The 22,436-nt window shown below is 41.4% G+C and overlaps 1 protein-coding gene across 1 annotated transcript; it reads right to left on the bottom strand.

Moving 5' to 3' along the window:
- Positions 1–214: 214 nt before the first annotated feature.
- LOC129166510 (alpha-1,6-mannosylglycoprotein 6-beta-N-acetylglucosaminyltransferase B-like) lies at positions 215–21,239 on the bottom strand. The gene is given in 20 exon segments (XM_070545309.1): positions 215–313; positions 691–755; positions 966–1,156; positions 1,401–1,561; positions 1,791–1,865; positions 1,941–2,057; positions 2,151–2,297; positions 2,703–2,858; positions 5,954–6,084; positions 7,293–7,426; positions 7,553–7,684; positions 9,614–9,783; positions 10,201–10,368; positions 12,646–12,819; positions 12,931–12,995; positions 14,929–15,068; positions 15,714–15,843; positions 20,133–20,248; positions 20,754–20,804; positions 21,092–21,239. Coding segments are annotated over 19 exon segments (2,400 nt in total). The 5' UTR covers positions 20,783–20,804; positions 21,092–21,239.
- Between the last annotated feature and the right edge of the window lie 1,197 nt (positions 21,240–22,436).

The following is a 22,436-nucleotide window of genomic DNA, read 5'->3' as shown; positions in this document are numbered from 1 at the left end:
CTTACATCAGTAACAGAAGTTCACAGGAAATGACGTACTGCACGTGAACTTTATTTTGAAAGTTTCCGGATGTTCTACACTGCTTTTGTGTTTGACTTCCTGTTCGTCTCTATCTAAACTGCGGAATTTGGCATAATTTGGAAGCATAGTGAATCAAAAATAGACTCGAAGCGTAATGATAGCATGCCCTTGCTTCTGGAGTGTGTCCAAAACTTCAATCTTTGCTGCCGCAGGAAAGGAACTCATTCACTATAATGGTGGCTAATTGCAGCGTAGTACGTTTCACAGCCGTTTCACGCCGCTTTGACGTGCACTGGAAAGAAGAGGCAACACTTCAAAAGAAATGCTGGCTCTCTTTGGCTGACGATACAGGCCTGAATTCACCAATAAATTCTGTGGCTTTTGTGAGAAAAGTTAAATATTTAGTATTTCATTCATGGGCGGCACCAGTCGGTAACTGGGGTTGTTAAAGCAACCCCAAGATTGGGCCAAGCGACAGCTTAGCAACCCCAACTCTTGAACGCCCCCTGCGCACCCTCCGTGCCAACGGGGGGGGCAGCAACCCCAACCACTGACCGAGCAACTGTGCAGCAACTGCTGGTAAAAAAAATACAGGAGCCGCCTAAAGTTTTCATTTATATTCTCATTTCTGCTGCCAGACAGAAGTATTATGCAGCCATAGTAGGAAACCTGTTCATCTTTAAGTAAATCCCTCCTGTGGCAAACGGTGTCTGTGGCAGCATCCGTCCAGTAAACTGGAAGAAAAATCAAGAAGCTGTCTTATTTATTTAATTATTAACTGGGTGAAACTAAAGAAGATGATCATTCAGAACATGATACCTCCTGATAAAGAAAGACATTATTATCTATCCTTTAAGGCCTGCAGATCACTCTTAAATGTCTTTGTCACTTGTTTATCTTGGGTTGAGTTCAATGCACTGAGTTGTTTTCCTCTGAATAAATACAGTCTGGTTAAACTGCTACTCATGCAGCAAGGAGAGCTCTGCAAGGACAAAGCCTGCGAAGCAAAGGGTCAGATCCAGCACAACTGAACAGCAGATGTTCTTGCTGGAGGCCACAGTGCCGACCCCATGGGTTGTAAGAAGGGAATAGGTGGTTGATGTCCTGTACCATGCTGGAACAGTCCAGTCTGAGCCTAGACAAAGGAAACCAGTGAGTTTTTGTGGTATACAGTTAATAGATGTAATGTTATTCATTTTACCCAAGAAGAGAAAAAAGAATGAGGGAATCTTTTATTTGCTCTATAAATAATTGATTGCATAACAAAACTAAACTACAGGCTCATTTTAACTGTAACCGTCAGAGCCAACTCTATTGGAAAGTGGTTGCCCTATTTAAGACTTTTTGTTTATTCTGTAGTAAAATATCCACCTTCTCACCTGGTAAATGTGTCAGGAGTGTTCAGGTGATGAAACAGAGCAGGTTCACACAAGAGGGAGGAGTGCTGACACACACTCACACAGGACTGGCCCAGTGGGCCCAGGAGCACCCTTAGAGCACTTTCTGGTGGCCAAGTAGGAACCGATTTACTGCAGAAGTTCTTGAGCAATTTGTGGCGAAGAAAAAGATAATTGGGAATTATTTGAGTTTGAACTAAACTATTATTTTGGGGGGAGCAAATTTTGTAACAATACTGAGTTTGCATATTAACAGAAATGAGTTTTAAACTTAAACAGCAGAAAATGATCTAAATAAGAATGCAACAGTAATTCCACTTCTCTTTCTAGACACTTTGTGACAAATCATGTTGAAGTAGCAAGTTTCTGTACCTGACGAGTGATATAATCCCAAACTCGTTTTAACATTCCCACACATGTGAACTCTTGAGGAGTGAAAGGAATCACCTGCAAAAACAAACACCTTTTAAAACTTTTTATACACACAACATTTCTGTCTGGTGGTTTTGTGAACTTTATCACCTCTGTGTTTAGAATTGACCTAAGAGCCTCCTGAACATTTGTCCTGTTGGCCGTGTCCACTGTCCACACATATGGTTTAGAGATGAACTGCTCAGCATATGGATGCTGTGAGATGATCTGACGTTCAAACACATCATAATTTTTACTTCCACTGTAGCACACCAAGAAATGTATACAAAACAAGGCAATAAAGATGTATTTATTTTCCACCTGTCTGGTGGTGGGCTTGCCCTTGTAGAAGTCGTTGTTTTCTGATGAGTGAGGAGGATCGAATCGTGGCTGAAGGAAGACACAACCCTGAGCTATCGCCTCAATGGGAGCTGGACCTTCATAGGGGAACCCAAGACCTACAAAAACCTGTACAACAAAAGGGAGGCATAGGCATCCTAAACAGATGCCCGAGCCATCTCAACTGGCTCCTCTCAATGTGGAGGAGCAGTGGTTCTTCTCCGAGCCCCTCCCAGATGTCTGAGCTTCTCACCCTATCTCTAAGGGAGAGCCCAGCCACCAGGTGGAGAAAACTCAGTTCTTTCGGTCACTGCCCAAGGCTCGTGACCATAGGTGAGGTTGGAATGTAGATTGACCGGTAAAGAGAGAGCTTTGCCTTCCGGCTCAGCTCTCTCTTTACTACGATAGACCGGTACAACGCTACATTGCAGACACAGCACCAATCTGCCTGTCAATCTCTTAATATTAATATTAAGTAATCAATTACTAAGCAGAGACACTGTGTTGTTTTTATGTGAAGTGTTCCTAACTAACCTTTGCTCGCCGAAGAAGTTGTAAGAAGTCCTTCTGAGACAGGAGTCCATGGTTTGTGATGAAACTGGGCAGGCTGGAGGTGTGTCCCGGAGGTCTGTAGACTGTGGCATGAGTCTCTAGTTCTTCACTGATAAACTTCAGGTAATCCGATTTACTCTGGTTTATTAACAAGGTCAACACAAACAAAGACAGCAACAAAGAAATGAGTCTGAAGGCTTTTTAGCATCCTAACCTAGAAGTGTAGCAAAAATCCATAAATCTGCTCTATTTTAAATTACTAGCAAGGGCGTCAGTTTGTTTTCAGAATTGCTGGGGACAATAACCATACACTTGAGTGGGGTTTAAAAATTGCTGGGGACAATAACCATACACTTGAGTGGGGTTTAAAAATTGCTGGGGACAATAACCATACACTTGAGTGGGGTTTAAAAATTGCTGGGGACAATAAAGGCTAGCACAGGGGTCGGCGGCTCTGTAGCCGCATGCGGCTCTTCCATCCATCTGATGCTCTGTGCTTGTAAAATAATGAATGGATATTTAAATAAAATGCTTTATATTTTACTGCATTAATTTTACATCTGTATGCTAATTCTAAATGTAAAGATTGTCTGCGTAAACCTGAACAGGTCCAACCCGGTCCACTGTGAGACCGGGTTGACGCGTCACGCTTGTGCGTAATTAAATGCGCTTCCTGAGCTGGAGGATGTGAGATTCTGGGATTCTCCTCAGACGGCTCCTGGATGCGTCGCCACATTGGAGACAGGAACAAGCACTATTCAGCCAAAGTTTCATAATCAGGGAACATTTTCTAAGTGACAAGTCTCTGAGAGACAGGGTTTGGAAAACACTCGCTTCAGTGGGAGGAACCTTCCCGCATGCGTTCTGGTTCTGAGAGCCTGGATTTGTATTCTGAACAGTCTAAACATGTTTTAAAAAGAAACGTATGACAAAAGTGGCACCTGCTCAGTAAAACCACCAACAGGGTGAAAAATATCAAAATATTGTAGGCAGAGACGGGCTACAACTTCTGGATCCACTTTATATAAATCGTTTTATTGAATATCTTCTTATGAAAGATAACTTTGACGTACACGAGCGACCAGGCGCGTTGCAGGATTTTCAAAGTGTGGGAGATGTTGTCTGTGCCTAAAATAATTTGATGTTATACACCTTGTTAGTTTAATTTCCATAATAGCGGAGCAGGTGCGAATTTTAGACGCGTCACGCATGTCTCCGTTTTAAACATGTTTAAACTGTTCAGAATACAAATCCAGGCTCTGTCTCGTTAGATTGGTGTAACTAAAGTTTGTACTGAATGAAACTTTACGTAAAACCATGTTGAAGAGAAAAGGATCCGATTAAATCATTTCCCCTCATTTACAGTCACGACGTACAGCCCAGTGCGCGCTCTGGGGTTAATCAAGTTTAGTTTTTTCTCTTTGCAACAATCTTCACAAGAAGGCAAAACAGTTAAATGGCAGGTTACAGATATTTATATTAGACTTTTATTTTGACGGATAAACTCAAGGATGCTGGCTGTTTTGAAAGAATTACCCCGACGCACACTGATGCGCATGGATGAGCTTGGAAAAATGTTCTTTTAATGAAATTATTCAACTTTGGCTGAACAGCGCTTTTTCCCGTCTCTAATATGGAGACGCATGACGCAGTCTGAGGCAGAATAGCTCTTCAGCTCAGAAAGCACCTGTAGAGACATTTGATCACGCACAAAGTTTATGTGGAGCAGAAGCGGTCGGGCCACGGCAGGTGAAACGTTCCTAGCCTACATGAAGTGAAACTGTTTAATTGTAACATTAATATGTTACTGGACACGCTGGTCTGGTTGGTTAGACCAGTGTTTGAAGTGGAAAACACACACACACACACACACACACACACACACACACCAATTAAAATAATGCTGATAGCGTGGACTATAGACAGGTGATGGTTTACGTATTTAAATGATGATCAGGCTGCTGTAAAATGTAATCTCCATCCACATCCAGACACAGTTATCCTCTATTCTTTCTCTAGTTGCTCCGCTCTTGTCTGGGCTGACGTCGCTGATGGTGCGCGGCTCGCCTTACTAGCGGCTGATGCACATTTTACGCATTTGGAGAGGTGGGCTGGATGCTTTGCGTTTACTGGAAGATGGTCCACTTAACGCACGGGTGTAGACTACATATTAATGACAAATGAATGAAAATTAAATTGGGAGTTTTTACTTCATATTTTAGAAATAAAAATGACGGGGGAACACATTTATGACGTCTTTTTAAACGACATTTTCTAGCGCGACCTGCCTGCTTCACTTAAATCACTGCTTATTAAGGTCCGTCCAGAATTACCGTGGCCCACCCAAAAATGAAAACCTGGCGCCGCGCCTGTTATAAACCTCTGCAAATTGTTGTTCTTCACTTGATCAAACTCAGACTTTGTACAGCTAATGTCAAGATGGAAAATTATGAATTCAGTCGAGCTCCTCCCTCCCTCCCTCTCCTGCTCTCCTGGAAACCCGACATCGGCTGTCAGAAGTGGAGGTGAAGAAGGAGATGAGGCAAACAGAGAGAGTGCGACATAAAGAAACCAGACTGGTGTGGAGGTGAGCAAAACAGCTGGAAAAGTGTGGGTGTTGTTGAATCCCCCACGGGTGCGATGTCCATGCGAGCGACCGGTACCGGCTGCTGTCACTTGGTTGTGAGCAGCTCTCTGCTGTCTGAGGGTAGGCCCCGCCCACAACGCTGCTGCTGCTGCGGTGTTTTATTTACCGTGGGAAACGGGTAATAATGGCTCTTTGATGGGAACAGGTTGCCGACCCCTGGTATAAGATCTGAGCTGGTAAAACAAAAATCCTCATCAGCAGGCATTTTTTGAAAGTGGGGGGGACACAGCTGCCAATCACAAATTTTGCCAGGGACATGTCCCCAGCGTCCCCGGTTAAAATGACGCCTATGATTACTAGTAAAAAAAAATTAAAATAAAACTTTTTTGATAGGACAAAATTTGCTCTAACTTTGTCAATAACTGAAATAATGTTTTGCATTAGCAGAACAAAAACCCATTTACAAAATAAAACTTAATGAGATAAATGTAAAGTTGTAGAGTTAATGAAGTCAGATAATCAGAGGTGATAATTAAGGAAAACATTAGTTTAAATCACAAATCATCAAAAATAAAGGATTTAATCTTTAACTGTTTGACTCATTCCATGCATTTTCACAGCTTTCTGCACTCATACACCAGTGTACCTTCCACATGTATTCCTGTTTGCCGTAGATGACTGCTATCTTGCCTTTCCTGTAGCCCTTAAACTCGAGATTATCCTCCCTCGCCGCCTCTTCACTCACAAAACCAAGGAAGGAATTGTCAGGAGTATGAGCTGGGGAAAAAAAAATCACATGAGGTGAGCAAATTGTCACCAAAAACAACATTTAAAAACAAAGCAGATTGAAGAGAATAAGTGCAGGTGAGACTGGAAAATTAGAATATGGTGCAAAAGTTCATTTATGACAGCAATTCAACCTAAAAGGTAAAACTAATATACGGTATGAGATATCATTAGCCAGATATCTCAAGCCTTTGTTTGTTATAACTGAGGTGACTATGGCTTACAGCTTATCAAAACACCACAATCAAAATCTCAGACAGTTAGAATATTGTGAAAAGACTCATGCTGTCACACTCTAACCAGCTAATGAATCCAGATTGCATGCAAAAGGCTCCTGATCCTTTAGATGGTCTCTCGGTCTAAGTTGGATAACTAACATAAATTAATTTTTGCACCACATTCTAATGTTTCCAGTCTCACCTGTACAGAATATTACTTTTGGCCACCAGCATTGACAAAGCTAAGGAGTGTGGTTTATATTCTGCAGGAGAGTGTGAAGCATTAATCACTTGTCAGGAGGGCCGGGTGTTTGGATAGGCAGCTGCTGCCTTCTGACACACTGGAGAAGGTGTTAGAGATGAGTATTTACCTTACAAAGAATGTGCCAGCACATTTTTATCCTGTAACGTGTGTGTGTGTGTGTGTGCGTGCGTGCGTGCGTGCGTGCGTGCGTGCGTGCGTGCGTGCGTGCGTGTGTGTGTGTGTGTGTGTGTGTGTGTGTGTGTGTGTGTGTGTGTGTGTGTGACACCTGCCCAATCTCATTGGTACACACACACACACACACACACACACGTCAGATTACCAGCTTGTGGCTGAATTATCTTGGGGGGGGGGTTGTTTTTTTTTCTGAATCTTTAGCGAAACAGAAGCTTAAAACTTTCCAGCCTTTCCACGTCTTCCATCTTAACTTTTGTTTCTTTCCACTGTTTAGTTTTATTTCTTTCCACTCCTCCTCACATTCTCAACAAACCTCTATATCTTTTCCCGCTCAGTCGGACAAACAAACAAAATGTCCCAGCCTGATAAATGAGGAGCAGCTCCAGGCTCACCGCTTCCAGCTCGTCTCCGTCATCATCAGGGTGGGAAACATGACGGGAAGAGGTGTTGGAATAAAAGTTCCTATTGGGTTATTTAACCTGGTTTATTAATCCTCCTACTAGGATGTGATACACCAAACATCTCTTACACCACTGACTTACGGAACATGGTCATGTACTGCAGAGGTTGGAGACCCCAGCTGCCCCACTGTGTTTTATATCCACGGCTTTGAGCGTAACTCCCAAGGTTAAAGGCTGGCTCGGTCCCGAATGAGTCCAGAATCCTAAAGCGGCACCTAGATTACAGGAAGTAACTGTATTTATATTTTAAAATCACAAAATTCTCTGAAAAGAAAATCACTAAATGTATTAAGTATGTTTCTTATTGTAAAATATTTACTATGTTGTTAGAAAGCTTATACTTATATTCCTGGAAAGCCAGTCCCATGGCTCCATGGAGGTGAGCAAGCCCATGGTAGTCAGTATAGATAAGGTCAAAGGTGAGAGGACTCTGGATTGGACAACTGCCTCGGCCTGGTGCAGCTCCTATCATACTGAATCAGACACAAATTGTAAAAACGGTAAACTGACAGAGGCAAGTCTGTCGTACACAGGTACTACCGGTCCCTCTGAACACCACCAGCAGGCAAAGGGGGTTTTGTCTTGCCCAAGGACACAACGACAGCAACAGACTGATCAGGGCTCAAACCTGCAACCTTCCAAATACGGGGCGAGCACTTAATTCCTGTGCCACTGTTGCCACACAAGAACATGAGAAATGAGATAGTTCCTTTTACTGACTCTGAATCTATGCAGCCTGAAAAAGTTCCAGCGTACATGAGTTTGGCAAGTGGTGTCAACCATCGTGTCAACACAAGAAGAATGGTTGCAGCATGCTTACTGAATATCAGCTGTTTAGATTCTGCACAATTCAGCTAACTACTTGTAATTTAAAGGAACATTTCAGGTTTTTTTTACTTTGTTTGTGTGTAAAAGTTAAAAAAAGTAATTTATACCCAAATGTTCAGCAAGAAAGCTTTCCAATGTTCAAACTAGATTGTTAATTCAGCAGCAATTTTTTTTTTATAATTCTGTAAAAATGAACCCTTGGATTGACCAGAAGTGCTACATTTAGCTAGCCTAGCAATCTAGACCGAGCATACCAGAACCAAAAACATTTTGCTCTGTTTGTTGTTAGCCACGCTTCACGGTTGCCTCAGCAGATCTCCCATTGGCCTGGGCAGATTTGTGTCTTGCCAATCACAGCGCTCTTTTGGTTTGATATGCCAATGAAAGTGCTCTATTGGTTTGGTAGGCCAATCACAAAGCTTTAATTCAATTCAATTCAAGTTTATTTATATAGCGCCAAATCACGACAAGAGCAGTCTCAAGGCACTTCACACAGTAAACATTCCAATACAGGTCAGTTCATTAAGCCAATCAGTAAAAAGTTTCCTATATAAGGAACCCAGCAAATTGCATCAAGTCACTGACTAGTGTCAGTGCGTGTTTCTCAATGCCAAGGAACCTTGGAGCCTTGATGTCTTGGCCCTGCCCCGGTAGCCTAGGAGATACATCATCGGGAGCCACCAAGACGTGTTCCAGTCGGTTCCAATGTTCATGTTCTACCGAGGCATGTGTTCTCCGTTTGTTAGCCGTTTAGCTAGCTGAGCAAGGATACACGGGAGGTGTCTTGTAGCCTAGCCTTGGTCAAAAATTACCCATAATACACCGCGGTATTTTCAAAAAGACGGCAGATCAGAAGCCGGCAGCTGCTTCGGGGACATTTTTCAAGTTTAAAAGTAAGTCAGCTAATTTAAAATGTTTTTTCAGATCCAAAGAAGTTATCTTTTGTTGGTTAGTTGCTTAGTAGTAGCAGCTTCGGTGGCTAGTGGGTAGTAACTCGCTTATATTTTTAATTTTATACACAATTTAAAAAGCAAAAGCCTCGTTATAAATTTATAGTGAATGTAATATGTATAAAATATAACGTTATCTCCCATGTCGCGTGATGTTACGTGACCGTTGTGGAAGCCGCGGTCACGTGATGCATGTCTGTTCCATTTAACCGTTTTCTTTGACCAAGGAAGGACAGTGTCTTTGCAAGCAAGGCACCTTGCCTCGCAAGAGATCGCCTTGCAAGGCAAGGCGCCTTGACATTGAGAAATACCCAGTGACTTTACAGCAATCCTCATACTAAGCAAGCATTTCTTTTATTGGTTTGGTGAGCCAATCCCAGCGCTCTATTGGTTTGGTGGGACAATCACAGCGCTCTATTAGTTTTGTGGACAAATCACAGTGCTCTTTTGGTTTGGTGGAACAATCAATACAATTCAATAATCTACAGAAAAATAGAACAATGTGCTGCCAGTTTTACCACTACATGAATATGTCGATATAGGTTTTAGAAGCGATAAAGCAAGCACGAGCACAGTAGATTAACCTTTTTGTTTCATTATAAAGTCATGAATAGTAATGTCCACCTGTGAAGTTGGTGCTGTGAGGTGCTGAAGGTCACATTGTGTCCCAGGATTGTTAGGCAGGCACCAAGGTCAGCCCACTGGACCAGCTCTCCAAGAGGACCTCCTCTCTCCACCATTGCTTCAAAGTGCCGACCCACACTTCCAGCCAGTGCACCGGGATAAAGCAGCACCTGCAGGATGGGAAATTTCACTGTCCAAAATTCATTTTTATTTGTTTTTTCCCCACCACCTTCCATTGGTTACGTTGGAATTTTGTATGTGCCTGCAGTTAAAAGTCTTAAACCGGAGGAATTTATTTCCTTCCATAGACGACATTTCTCATAAACTGCTTGGTTTTTCTTCCAGGATTTTCCTACTTTACCAAGCTACACCACCACAAAACACATTTGCATAATGCTTCAGTGATGGCTATTTTGGCGTACAATATAATAGGAAATGAGCAGCTTTTTACCACATTTATGAGCAAACTGAACTCTTAGGGGGGAATAGACTTAAAGAAATGAAAGGGTTTAACCAAAAACAAAACTGTAAGTAGGCTCGTTTCTTTCTTTTTCCTAAAAATAAAAGTAAATCTAAATTAAACATACCTTCATCTGAGAGGAGACTGTTGTGCTGCTGTTCTGCTTCAATCTTCGACCAGCCTCGCTCCACCTTTCAGCCAGGCTTTCCACTCTGGACCAGATGAATCTAATTGCTGGACTGCTGCTGTTGCTGATCACCCCATAAAGAGGGCTTAGAGTGTCGCGTATGTCAACCTGTGAGTTATCAAAACATATAGCATGTCCACCCAGGGGACAAAACACATTACAGTATGTATGGGGCGCTGGTTGTAAAATAATAACAGCTACTGTTTTTATTGCTTTTACCTTCTCATGACATCAACATCAAATCAAATCAAATCAAAGCTTTATTTATTTATTTATAAAGCTTTGATTCATAAACATATGAGCATGTTTAAACATGACGCTGGATAAAAATGTTAAAAATAAGTTTATACATATTTGGAATTACATCAATACATTTAAAGTTACATGAAAATGTTTAAATCTGAATATATTTGTGACAGTTTCAAATAACATATTTAGTTAATATTCAAATTCAGATTGATAGATTGTTCTCCCTGCATATTGATAAAAGGTCCATTTTTAAATGGACTCATGATAACTCATCAATAAAACTGTGAAATGTCAGATTGGAGATCAGTTCACTCCACTTTTATTTTGGTCAGCCAAGTCTGAATATGCATGTTGGTAAATTTATTTTAAAACCTGAGTACATATTTAGATTTAATGTTATATATTTTGACTTGATTGTACATGTTTAAATGTAATTTTATATATTTAGACTGTATGCAAAATATTTAGATTGAAATGTATATTTTTACGTAATCATTAATTTGGACGTTTAATATAAATTTTATATAATATTTAGTAATAAAATATTGTGAACATTTAATTGTAATATTATCATTAAAGCTAAACATGTCAAATGTTAATGTTATAATCAATTAGAGTATTTAGATATTTTTCAATATATGCATCACTTTCAGTCAGCACCCTGTGTAATGTAACCACTAGGGAGCAGTATAGGTGCTTGAAGAGAGAAGATAAAGAATGTAAGAAGAAGAAGAAGAAGAAAATATAATTTCTATAGCGCCTCTCAAGATAAAAATCACGAGGCGCTTCAAGATGGATGTCGGATGTGACATGTGGGCCCAATCCCAGTACTCGCATTTCCACCCTTGCGCCCTTCAATTGCACGTTCCAGTCCAGCGGTGTGAGTGCATAGGGTGCCCCGATTCCTCAAGTGTGGAAGTTGACAATGCCCTTTTTGTACACTTGATCCACACTTTGCCCAAGTCTGCACTGATACGGACTTGAGCGAAGGGTATTTGCCACAATCCATTGCGGTGTGGGAATTTTGAGAAGAAGGCAGGCTAAAGTGCCTTCTTTCTTCTGAAAATATGTATTTTCAGAAGAAAGAAGTTATTTATGATATTTATTCATGCTCTGAATGTTTTAGACCAAGATTTTATGTGGACAGCAATGAATGTAAATTTTGTCAATTGTTTGTCTGAAAGTTGTTAATATAGATTTTTTTTTTCCAAAAAGTATGACAAACAGCGACCGGCATCCCTGCATGCTTCGCGGTCGATGACGAAATGGTCACTGTCTCAGTTACAATACTTGCACACTTGTGTAGTACGCCGTCAAAGCCTTTAGCACACTTCCTCCAAGTGCACTTCACAGAAGACCGTAGGGCGCAGTGCAGCTATTGGGATTGGGTCATGTTCTGTAATACCTTTTCTGAGTGGGAGATTGGGATTCAAAATCCTGGTGGGGTCATACCAAGACTTTACAAATGGGACCCAATGCCTCCCTGCTTGACACTCAGCTTTAAGGCGTTGGATTGGGGGGTTAAATCACCAAATAGTTCCCGAGCACAGCCACAGCTGAGCTCACCGCTCCCCATGGGGATGGGTCAATTGTGGAGCTGTAATTTCACCAGTGTGTGATGATGACTAATGGCACTTTAACTTTAATAAAGTTCTGTGGATAAAGTAGCTACCATAGACATGAATGCATAGATGCCCCATTGGGTGCTGGAGAATGTGACAGCGTTGTCGCCATATTGGATGGGTCTCCTCACTCCTATGGTTGCAACAATTGGCATACGATGCATCACGTGGCATTACTATTGACTTTTCTAGCCTACCTGTTGAAATTTTATATTTGAGTTGTTTTTGTTTTGTTTTCTTTTGTTTTGTATTTTATTACATTCATATTTTAAGTACCATGCCTATCATGTGTCTGGTTTTGTGAAAAAGCATAATAGAATGTGTGTGTTTTTTGGGGGGGTAAGCACCTTCCTTGGTAGAAGCAAATGCACTAGGGGCAAATGGAGACCCATTCAAGATGGCAGCCGCCCACTGTGGTAGCTCCCATAGGCAGCACCAGTCCACAAGGCATCCCTGTATATGATGTCTGTGGTGTCTACTGCCCAGCTTCATCCTACTGCACACCCCATAATACCTTATTTCTGTTTAAATTAGGTGTTGGATGCCATGGCAGTGCAGAGTTGTTCCTTCCAGGGAGAGGTGGACAAAAATCTTCTACTTGGCTGAGGTATGTCAGTATGGAACAAGTGGAACCATCCACTCCATAAAAAGCATAACATGGGTCTGACTGCCAACGTGTACGCAGAAACTACCAGAGGAAATGGAACAAAATAAGTAAAAAATTGACTTCTGTTAGCCAAATCAGTTTTTGAAGGATCTAAAATGAGACTTTAGACACATCTCATTTGTACCTTCTCACCTCCACTTTCTCAGCACACTGCAGAAATGCTGGATCTTTGGGCACCTTACACTTCTCATTGAGTCCTATAAGGAAGATATGCATCAAGATTTGAACTTCAGTGACAACATAATACATATTTCAGCCACTTTACCAAAACTTGAATGAATTATACACAATTGACAGGAGCCATAGGTACAAAGTAGAGCACTGCCTTGCCTCTAAATGGCATTATAGAGGAGGCCGTATGTTTTCAGAAGCCCATTCCCGTAAGCCCCCTCACCATCTGCAGCTAATGTCAGTTAAGTAGAAGGGGCTGACTCGTGCACACACATCTGACCCACCTGCCTCCTACCAAACATTTCCATTTACAGTGCCAGCCCCAGCCAAAATACACACTCCTTGACTTTGTTAAACAACCTAGTAAAAAAGGAGGGAAAAAAGATAAGAAAACTAGAAGAGGTAAAGCAGATGTGTGAAGGTTTAAAAACAGAGATATACTGCATGAACAAGAAAAAAAATAGTCCCCCCCTTTCAGAAAAACAAGAGCAGGAGTTGGTGAAAGGACTCCTGGGTAATTCAGCTGTATTTTATGGCTCTGAGGTAATGTGAGAGGATGAGGGGGCCAACAGGCTGGTGATGTGGAAGTGTGTGTGTGTGTGTGTGTGTGTGTGTGTGTGTGTGTGTGTGTGTGTGTGTGTGTGTGTGTGTGTGTGTGTCTGCGGGTGGCATGTTTTTCCACACATTTATGCAGGTGATGGCTTGTGTGGCCCAAGCTTTTACAGATTATTTTATTTTCAGACTGGTCCCCATCTACCGCCGCCACCACCCACATGTGCTTCAACACACACTCTTCGCGTGCCATTGAGTGTGTGTAACCCGACTCTCACCTGACACCTCTAGGAGGGTCGTGGGGTAGATGTCAACTCTCTTTTTCCTTTGTAGTTAATTGGCCCTGGCTCTGTGGGACTTGCTATATTTCTATTCATTGATTTCAACCCAAAAAAAACACTGTACCCACTGTCCCACACACATGCACGCACGCACGCGCACACACACACACACACACACACGTTCTGTGCCTTGTATGGTTGCTGCCAGCTATGGATCAGCTCCAGATAACAAGTGAAGATGAGTCATTCAAGTCGTTGCTGTTTGTTTTTCATTTACCGTTAGCATTGTTAGCTCGTTAGCCTCTAGCCTTCTTAATCCAATATTAGAGTAAAACAAAAAGGTGCCGTGGCTTCTTAGGGGTACAATAAATAACTTCTGGGATGCTCCTCTTTACTGGCTTTCATCCTTTCCATACCACTGCTTCTTTTTCCGGTGGTGTCGAACTACAAATTTTACAAAGATTGTAAATAAAGATCACGTCCCTTTTCTGCCATTTTTTAAGTAGAAAAACTGGTAACTCCTAGATGGCTAATAAGGAAATCTATTTCAATGTAGCCTTTTTTCCAACATGATTGAGACATTAGACTGTTTTGTGTTTATTTCACTGTGGAATTCCTACATATTGCACCTTTAATTATTCCGCTATAGCTTTTCACTCATCACCATGAGGTGCAGATGTTTAGTGCAGTGTTTGTGAAAACTCCCAAAAAGTCATCAACCCTCTTCCAGGTGACTACCTGCCATTGATAATCAATACTACTAAATATTCAATACTACAAAATGGCTCTAACCCTGTCAAAATGGGTACTTTTCAATCAAATCATACAAGATCTTGAAGTATTGTGAGACTTTCCAAACTAAAATGTTAAACTAAATTTATGTGCTCATCTAAACATTTAGTAGAATTACTATTCTGTTAATTTGGTGTGCAGTTTAATACAATTTTCAAGGTTTTCTAAAGTAAAAACATTAGCGCATTGGTTGCATTTGTAAATCTTAGATAGTTTGTTTGAATGGACAGAATAGTTATTCACAGTCAGCGGCAATTTAGTTAACACAAATTTCTAAATAAATTCAAGACAAACTAGAAAACTTTGCATATTTTTAATTTAATCAGAATTTCACCTTCGTGTGGCCTCCTGCCACCATCTGGTGTGTCAGCCTGATAAGGATGATGGTACCGGCTGAGCTGATCAAGAGTCTGAGACACTTTCCGCCGTTCCCGCTCAACTGAGCGAGCCAAACCTTCCTGGTCCTGTCTAAACCTGAAAAACAGACAAAACAACCACTTTGTATTGACAAATACACGATCATGTTTATTTTTATGCATTTCTAGGAACAACTGCATCCATTGGTTTTTGTATTTAAATCCCTCAATAACTTAACACCTGGCTACTTGTCCGAGCTCATACACCCTTATGTCCCTACAAGATCCCTCCGATCAGCCGGCCAGCACCTCCTACATGTCCCTAGCTCCCGCTGTAAATCCAGCGGGGAGCGCGCCTTTTCGGTTTGTGCACCGAAGCTCTGGAACCACTTGCCCCTCCTGATCAGACTCCCTTCCTCTCTTTCCCTTTTTAAGTCTCGTTTAAAAACTCACTTTTATTCGTTGGCTTTTAATTCAGTCTAATTTATTCTCTTTGTCCTTTTCTTTTCGAGTTGGATTACTCGATTTTAATGGTTTTAGTTTTTATTTTTGATTGTTTTTATTGTGGTCGGCTCTCATGCCGTGTTTAAATGTGCTATATAAATAAACTTGGTATGGTCTGGTCTGGTCTGGTCTGGTCTGGTATGGTATGGTATGGTATGGTATGGTATGGTATGGTATGGTATGGTATGGTATGGTATGGTATGGTGTGGTATGGTATGGTATGGTATGGTATGGTATGGTATGGTATGGTATTGAATACCTCTGCAGTAGTAAGCTGACGTCATTTTTGTTCAGATGAATCTGATCTGTTTTGTCACTCAGCTTCTGCACCTGAGCGCTCAAAGCCTCCAGGCGAAGTGCCAGCCTGTGGAAGCGAAGATCATGCTGACCTATAGGATATAAAGTAAAGCAAAACGTGAATGAAAACTTCCTCTCCGTGTTTCCAATGGACTCTGTATGACTCTGTCACAGCCACGCTAAAAGCAGTTGTTAGTCATCATCCTATCTGCCAAATACAACTCTTAAACAATTTATGTGAGTTGACAAATTTAGGATCTTTAAAGCGAAACATCAGCATGACCATCAGAAGAGTAATGGAAATGTAGATGAGCACAACGGGGGTTTTGTTTAGAAGTTTGAATTGAGTTGCTATGAGAGACAGCTTGCAACTCATTATTAAAGATCTCTCTGGGAGTATGGATTCTACCTATAATGTCATTTCATCTGTTTGCTCAGCTGACTATAAACATGTCACAACTAAGCACTTCAGACACACAGCAGACAAAAAAACAGGCATCAGCATGGGTCTGCTGGAAAACAAGCTCTCCCTTGTGGTGGATAAAATACATGACAACTTGACTAATTTTGGACAACTAGCGGCAGAGAGGAACATCATACTTTTTCCATAAATGGAGATAACGAAAACATTATTTAAATAAAGGACAAATTACATACAAATATAACACCAGAAACTTTTGCCGTATTTGTTATGTGTAGATGGTGTGGAGCATCCCCTGCAGAAAGAGAAGCTGTCATTTAAAACTCACACAATCCCGTGTTTTAATGTTAGCACAAATACATGAGTTGTTTATGATTCATGAACTGATTACAGCAAAAATTGACTTGAGTGTGTTGTATAGTTTCCAAAAAGTAGTTTTGCTGAAGATGTTTCTTTGATATTATAAATTTAAAGAACAATGATGCAACTTCTTATGACAGTTAATTACATACCACCTTGTTGCCCAAGTGACATTAATTGATGAAACCTATAAACAGTATGCAAGGATCTAATAGCTCCTTGGTTCCATCCATCCATTTTCTTATGCATATCCGGGGGCAGGTCACCAGGGCAGCAGCATAAGCACAGAGGCCCAGACTTCCCTCTCCCCAGCCACTTTGGCCAGCTTCTCCAAGGGAATCCCAAGGCGCTCCCAGACCAAGAAGCATAGTCCCTCCATCATGTCCTGAGTCTTTCTTTGGGTCTTCTCCTGGTTGGATGTGTCCTGAAAACCTAACCAGATGGCCAACCTACCTCAACTGGCTCCTTTTGATGTGGAGAAGTAGCTAATCTACTTTGAGCCTCTCCTGGATGATCAAGCTTCTCACACTATCTCTAAAAAAGAGCTCAGACACCCTTCAGAGAAAACTGCTTAGTTGTGATAAAAATAACTAATCTGAGCATGTTTTAACTGTCAGAGTGATGTGTTTTAAAGTGACTGTGTGTATTTTTCCTGGCGATAAGGGGCAATACATACCTAAATCATTGCAAGCGTTTTTTTGTGCGTTGGAGTAAGATTACCAACGGATGGCCATTAGATGGCCAATGCTGGATGATTCCTCACACTGGTACCAAAATTTGTGTTGGGTTGACTCAAGCCTCCAAGCCTTGTCATTGTTATTTGCCACAGCTTTACCTCCACAGTCTTTTGACCCGTTGCCTCTCCTTATCTCCAGGTTCTCCAGTCTCCACCACCACAGCCTTCAGACAAGTCACCACGTCTCCAAGCCTTCACATCCCGCTGTCTGCCCCCCTGGCCTGCCGCTCTTAGCCACCTGCCTGCCTCTCTCAGCCCCGCCTCTCACTCACCTGGTTCTGGACCTCACAGGTCAGCTCCTTCCACGTCTCCTCGACATCTCCAGCAGCTCGCACCAACCTTACCCTGACTCGCCCCCTCAGGGTCCATATCTTCACCGGGAAACAGTATGCCCCAACTGCTCACCTCAAACCAGGTCCAGTCTCCGCAGTCTGCATATTCTGACACCTCTCTGTATTCTAGACCCACATCCAATGGATCCCCTCCTGCACGTTCTCTTGCAGCGCCTTTTGTTCTGCACTCTTTAATAAATATTTTTTGTTCTTCCTGAATTTGACTCTTGGGTTGATTCTGCATGTCGTGGGTTAGATATACCCCTTGCATCATGACAAGTACTTTATCAGATTGTTTAACCTCCAACAAAACGACAAGCATCCAACTCCCTTTCGTCACTGCAAAGGAGCGAAAAGGTAAATGTGTACAACTACGTTTATGAATGGTGAAAGTTTTGTAACCACTTTTTACAAATCAGTGAATGAGTTTGGTCCGCACAGGCTCCCGTAGAAATAAACATTGCATCTAATATGGTGTTGCCTGGAGACTGTTTCTCAATGTCAAGGCGCCTGGCCTTGTGAGGACATGGTCCTTGGTCAAAGAAAATGGTTAAATGGAACAGACTTGCATCACGTGATCGCGGCTTCCACAGCGGTCACGTAACGTCACGTGACACGGGAGATAGCGCTATATTTTATATGTATCAGTTTCACTATAAATATAGAACAAGGCTTTTACTTTTTAAATAGTGTATATGTTTGTTAAATTAAATGTATAAATAAGCGAGTTACTACCTGCTAGCCACTGAAGCTGCAACTACTGAGCAACTAACCAACAATAGATAATTTCTTTGGATCCAAAAAAAAAACATTTAAAATTAGCTGACTTACTTTTAAATTGAAAATTTGTCCCTGAAGTAGCTGCCGGCTTCTGATCCGCCATACTTTTGAAAACACTGCGATGTATTCTGGGTAATTTTTGACCAAGGTTAGGCTACAAGACACCTCCCGTGGATCCTCGCTTAGCTAGCTAAATGGCTAACAAACGGAGAACAGACGCCTCGGTAGAACATGAACATTGGAACACGTCTTGGCGGCTCCTGATGTATCTCCTATAGGCAATCGAGGTGGGGCCAAGACATCAAGGCGAGGTTCCTTGGCATTGAGAAACACCCATAGACCTGCTTCCATGTATTTTTAACCCGGTTTTAATGGTTGTATGTCACGAAGCTGCCAATGTTTTTCAACAACTGGGCAATAATTCATTTTCAACAGCATTTCGATGGATATTTCCAGAGATTTAAAAACTACACGTTGTCTCTTTAAGGGTTTATGTTCAAAAACACTGCAGTTTAATACATAAAAAAGAGAAAATGTTGGGTTTTCAAAAATGTGTTTCATCATGAAAATTTGACAAACAGTGAAAATCTGCAAATCTGCCCTCAATAAAAAGTTGTTATCGTTTTTCCACAAGTATGCTATTTGAGTAATTGTATTCCAATGTGAAAATTCAAGCAGATTTGAAGAACAGTTGGAACATAAATTACGATTTCTCACATATTCAACATTTGGTACTGATTTGAGCTGATTTATCTCAGAAAAAGCTTCTTCGGTGTGGCATTCAACATTTTCCAACAGAACTACTGCTGGGTGGTTCTCTGTACACAACTTGTGGAGGGTCCCTTGGAGCACAAAGCAGCTGTGGCTGAGAAGAGATGTGGGTTACATAGTCTTTTCCTCAAATGTGAGCGGAAAAAGGATTGGGATGTTTGGGTCAAGCATTGTCTCCTGTGGTAACAATGTGAGTCATTAGCAGCCACACTGCTGCAGGCTCTCACACAAGCTGAGTTTGCTTCATTTCTGTTATGATCATCCATTTTTCTGAGACATGGCTTTCACCAATGAGTTTTTTTTTTCAAGTTTTTATTCAAAAGAAGAGAATTGGAGAAAATAGCTAAATTTTTGAGCACTGAGCGAAAATAAAATTACAAAAAATAAAAAAATATATTTAAAAAGAAAATAATTGGTCAATATGTAGAAATTTGGGTGTCATTTCAATGAGAGAAACGCCAAAAGATGTTGGTTAATTCTTTGAATGCAGCAGAAATAAATCAGACTGTGGCCTCTTCGAATGAACCAGTAAAAAAATATATATATACTTTGTGCTAAACAACCGTCCCCGCTGGTCTTAAAAGTCCTCCTTAGGAGAAACAGTTTAGCCAGACCAAAACACTTTGGTTTCACTCCACCACAAACCCTCAACTGTCAGCTAAATGAGGATGCATGAGTAGAAGGACCCTCCACGAATTGTGTACAAATCTTCATTTAACACTTGGGAGATCAGGTCTTAATCCCTAAACACTTTGTTTTCTGTTCCATTTCATGTCATTCAGACATTTTTCATTCAGCTTCATTTGCAGGGTAAATACATTTTTCTTACTGTGTGTGTGTGTGTGTGTGTGTGTGTGTGTGTGTGTGTGTGTGTGTGTGTGTGTGTGTGTGTGTGTGTGTGTGTGTGTGTGTGTGTGTGTGTGTGTGTGTGTGTGTGTGTGTGTGTGTGTGTGTGTGTGTGTGTGTGTGTGAGTGCATTACTCTGATCCCCAGTTGATCTCGCAGCAGCTTTGTCCTCAGTCATTTCAGGCGGCATCCAGGGGCTCTGGAGCAGCAGGGTGATCAGGGACAGGCACAGGCAAAGCACCAGGCAACCACTAGAGGGTGCAAAGACACACAAAGAGACCTGCTCATTACTAACAATTAGCTGAATGATTTCTCTGCATAAAACGAGTGATATTGTACTGATCAAGGCATGAAAGGGCATATGGGCTTTCTAGAAGTAGTGACTCGCAGCCTCTCTGTCATCAGCCCAATCAACACATGAGTCCTAACTTTATAAAAGCTGCTGGGATACACATTAATATTTGGAAGAATTTCAGGACTATTGTGAAGATCCAGATTTAGATCCTGGATAAAAGATTTCCATTCGGCTGCATCGATCTCCTTTTGATCAAATTTGTGAAAACATTAACCGGAACCTTCGTGTTCTATGGACTGGTAAACAGGTGATTTCCTGTCAGGAACAGGTGAGGAGGTTATGGGGTACTGGTGGAAATGGTGGATAAGCTGCTGTGAAGTTGTAAAGAAAATCAAGTCAAACATGAAGATTGTTTATTTTTCAGAATATTTTTGCACCAAACTGACGAGGGTAACGCTTACCTGCGATGCCTCAATGCAACACGCATCATTCTTATTTTACTGCAGATCTCACTGTCAAAACAAGAACATTAAACATTTCAGCAACTTTCCAGTTTTTCCATCTTTTAGGCACGAGACAATATTGTTTCCAGCTGCACCAGCCATGAAAACCATTTCAGCTTTTGGTGTGTTTTCCCCTTGTTTTTGTTTAATGTTGATGTGAATGATAAGAATGATGAAAGTAACAAAAGTGTTGTCACCAGCATGCTCTTTGTTTGGTGTGAAACAGAAACATCTCAGCAGCTCTGTCTGAAAAAAAGCCACTAGGCAGACACATAAACACACACAAACATCCTCACCTCCTTCGGTTTGATCACAACCCACCGGTAATCCTTGTGCAAAACGCTCAAATGTTTACAAAAAGTAAAAGAACTGAAACAAAGTTTAGCAAGTCTCTTTTTAAATCTTCTATTGCTGTCGTTCCCTGCCTCTCTGGCCCTGCCTATTTTATATCTAAGGGCCTATGAGACGACATCCTATGGTTGCCAAGGTAACCCAACTCCCCTTTAGCGAAAACAATACCCAAAGTGCTACTTGGGTCCTTTGTGAGTACAATGGAGCAGACGCTACTGTGTGACAGCTTCTTTCACTCTAGATGGTGAGATTTAAGCCTTCGTTCTGAAGCAGGGCATTCATCTTACATGGAGAAAGCTGCATTATCCTTCGGTTAAGTCTGTAAAAGTTGGATTATTGTGTCCATTTAATATGTACACTGCTGCCAATAGAGTGTTCTGATTAAATAAAGTTAAAACATCACCTTAATAGTTATAAAGTTTGGTGGGTGAGTGACAGGGATGGAGAGGGACAATAATCCAGATTAGGAACACCACCATATTGCCCTCTCTGGAGTCTTTTTGCTGGTCTGGAAGAGTCATCTTTTTATCCGTCGTTGTCAGTGGTGACAACGCATAAAATCAGCTTTTTCTGCAGTCAAAAGGAAAAGAATTGGCTTAATTTTAAATATAACTCAGATACAAATTTTAATCATGTGGTTCAATGAATCCATAGTCCAGTTTAGCTGTGAGAATTTAGTTTTCAGACAAATGTTTAAACTTTTTAAATAAATGAATTTTACCCTGTGAGCATTGTTCTTTTAAAAGTGCATTCAATTATTTTGGTTTCATGCATGCCAATCATTTACTGGTCGAGCTACTTTCTTACCCTCACCTATGTTCACGAGCCTTGGGTAGTGACCGAAAGAACGAGATCGTGGACACAAGCGGCCGAAATGAGTTTTCTCCACACGACGGCTGGGCTCTCCCTTAGTGAGAAGCTCTGTGATCCGGGAGGGGCTCGGAGTAGATCCGCTAATGTCAAACATGTTTATAACTGAATGATTCTTACTATCAAGAATGACCATTTAGTTATCTAAAAGGTTGTTTCAGTATTATTACCAATTGGCCAATCCACCAACTTTTACGAGGCGTCGCGTGGGGCGGCGCGGACAAGTTGTCCGCAACAACTAGAGGCCAGGAAAAAAAAAAAACAGACACCGGCCCATAAAAGATGAAAGGGTTGGCCCAGCGGGCAGTTGCCCGCTATGCCCTATGGTCAGTCCAGCGCTGCCAGTTCCTAAAAATGGATGATTTCATTCCTTTCTTAGGAACAAACTTTTATATGTACAGTCTATGGTAATAATACACT

Source organism: Nothobranchius furzeri, chromosome 16 (assembly GCF_043380555.1).
Source record: "Nothobranchius furzeri strain GRZ-AD chromosome 16, NfurGRZ-RIMD1, whole genome shotgun sequence".
Taxonomy (NCBI): Eukaryota; Metazoa; Chordata; class Actinopteri; order Cyprinodontiformes; family Nothobranchiidae; genus Nothobranchius; species Nothobranchius furzeri.
The sequence above is the reverse complement of the archived record's forward strand: the minus strand, read 5'-3'. Positions and strand labels throughout refer to the sequence as shown.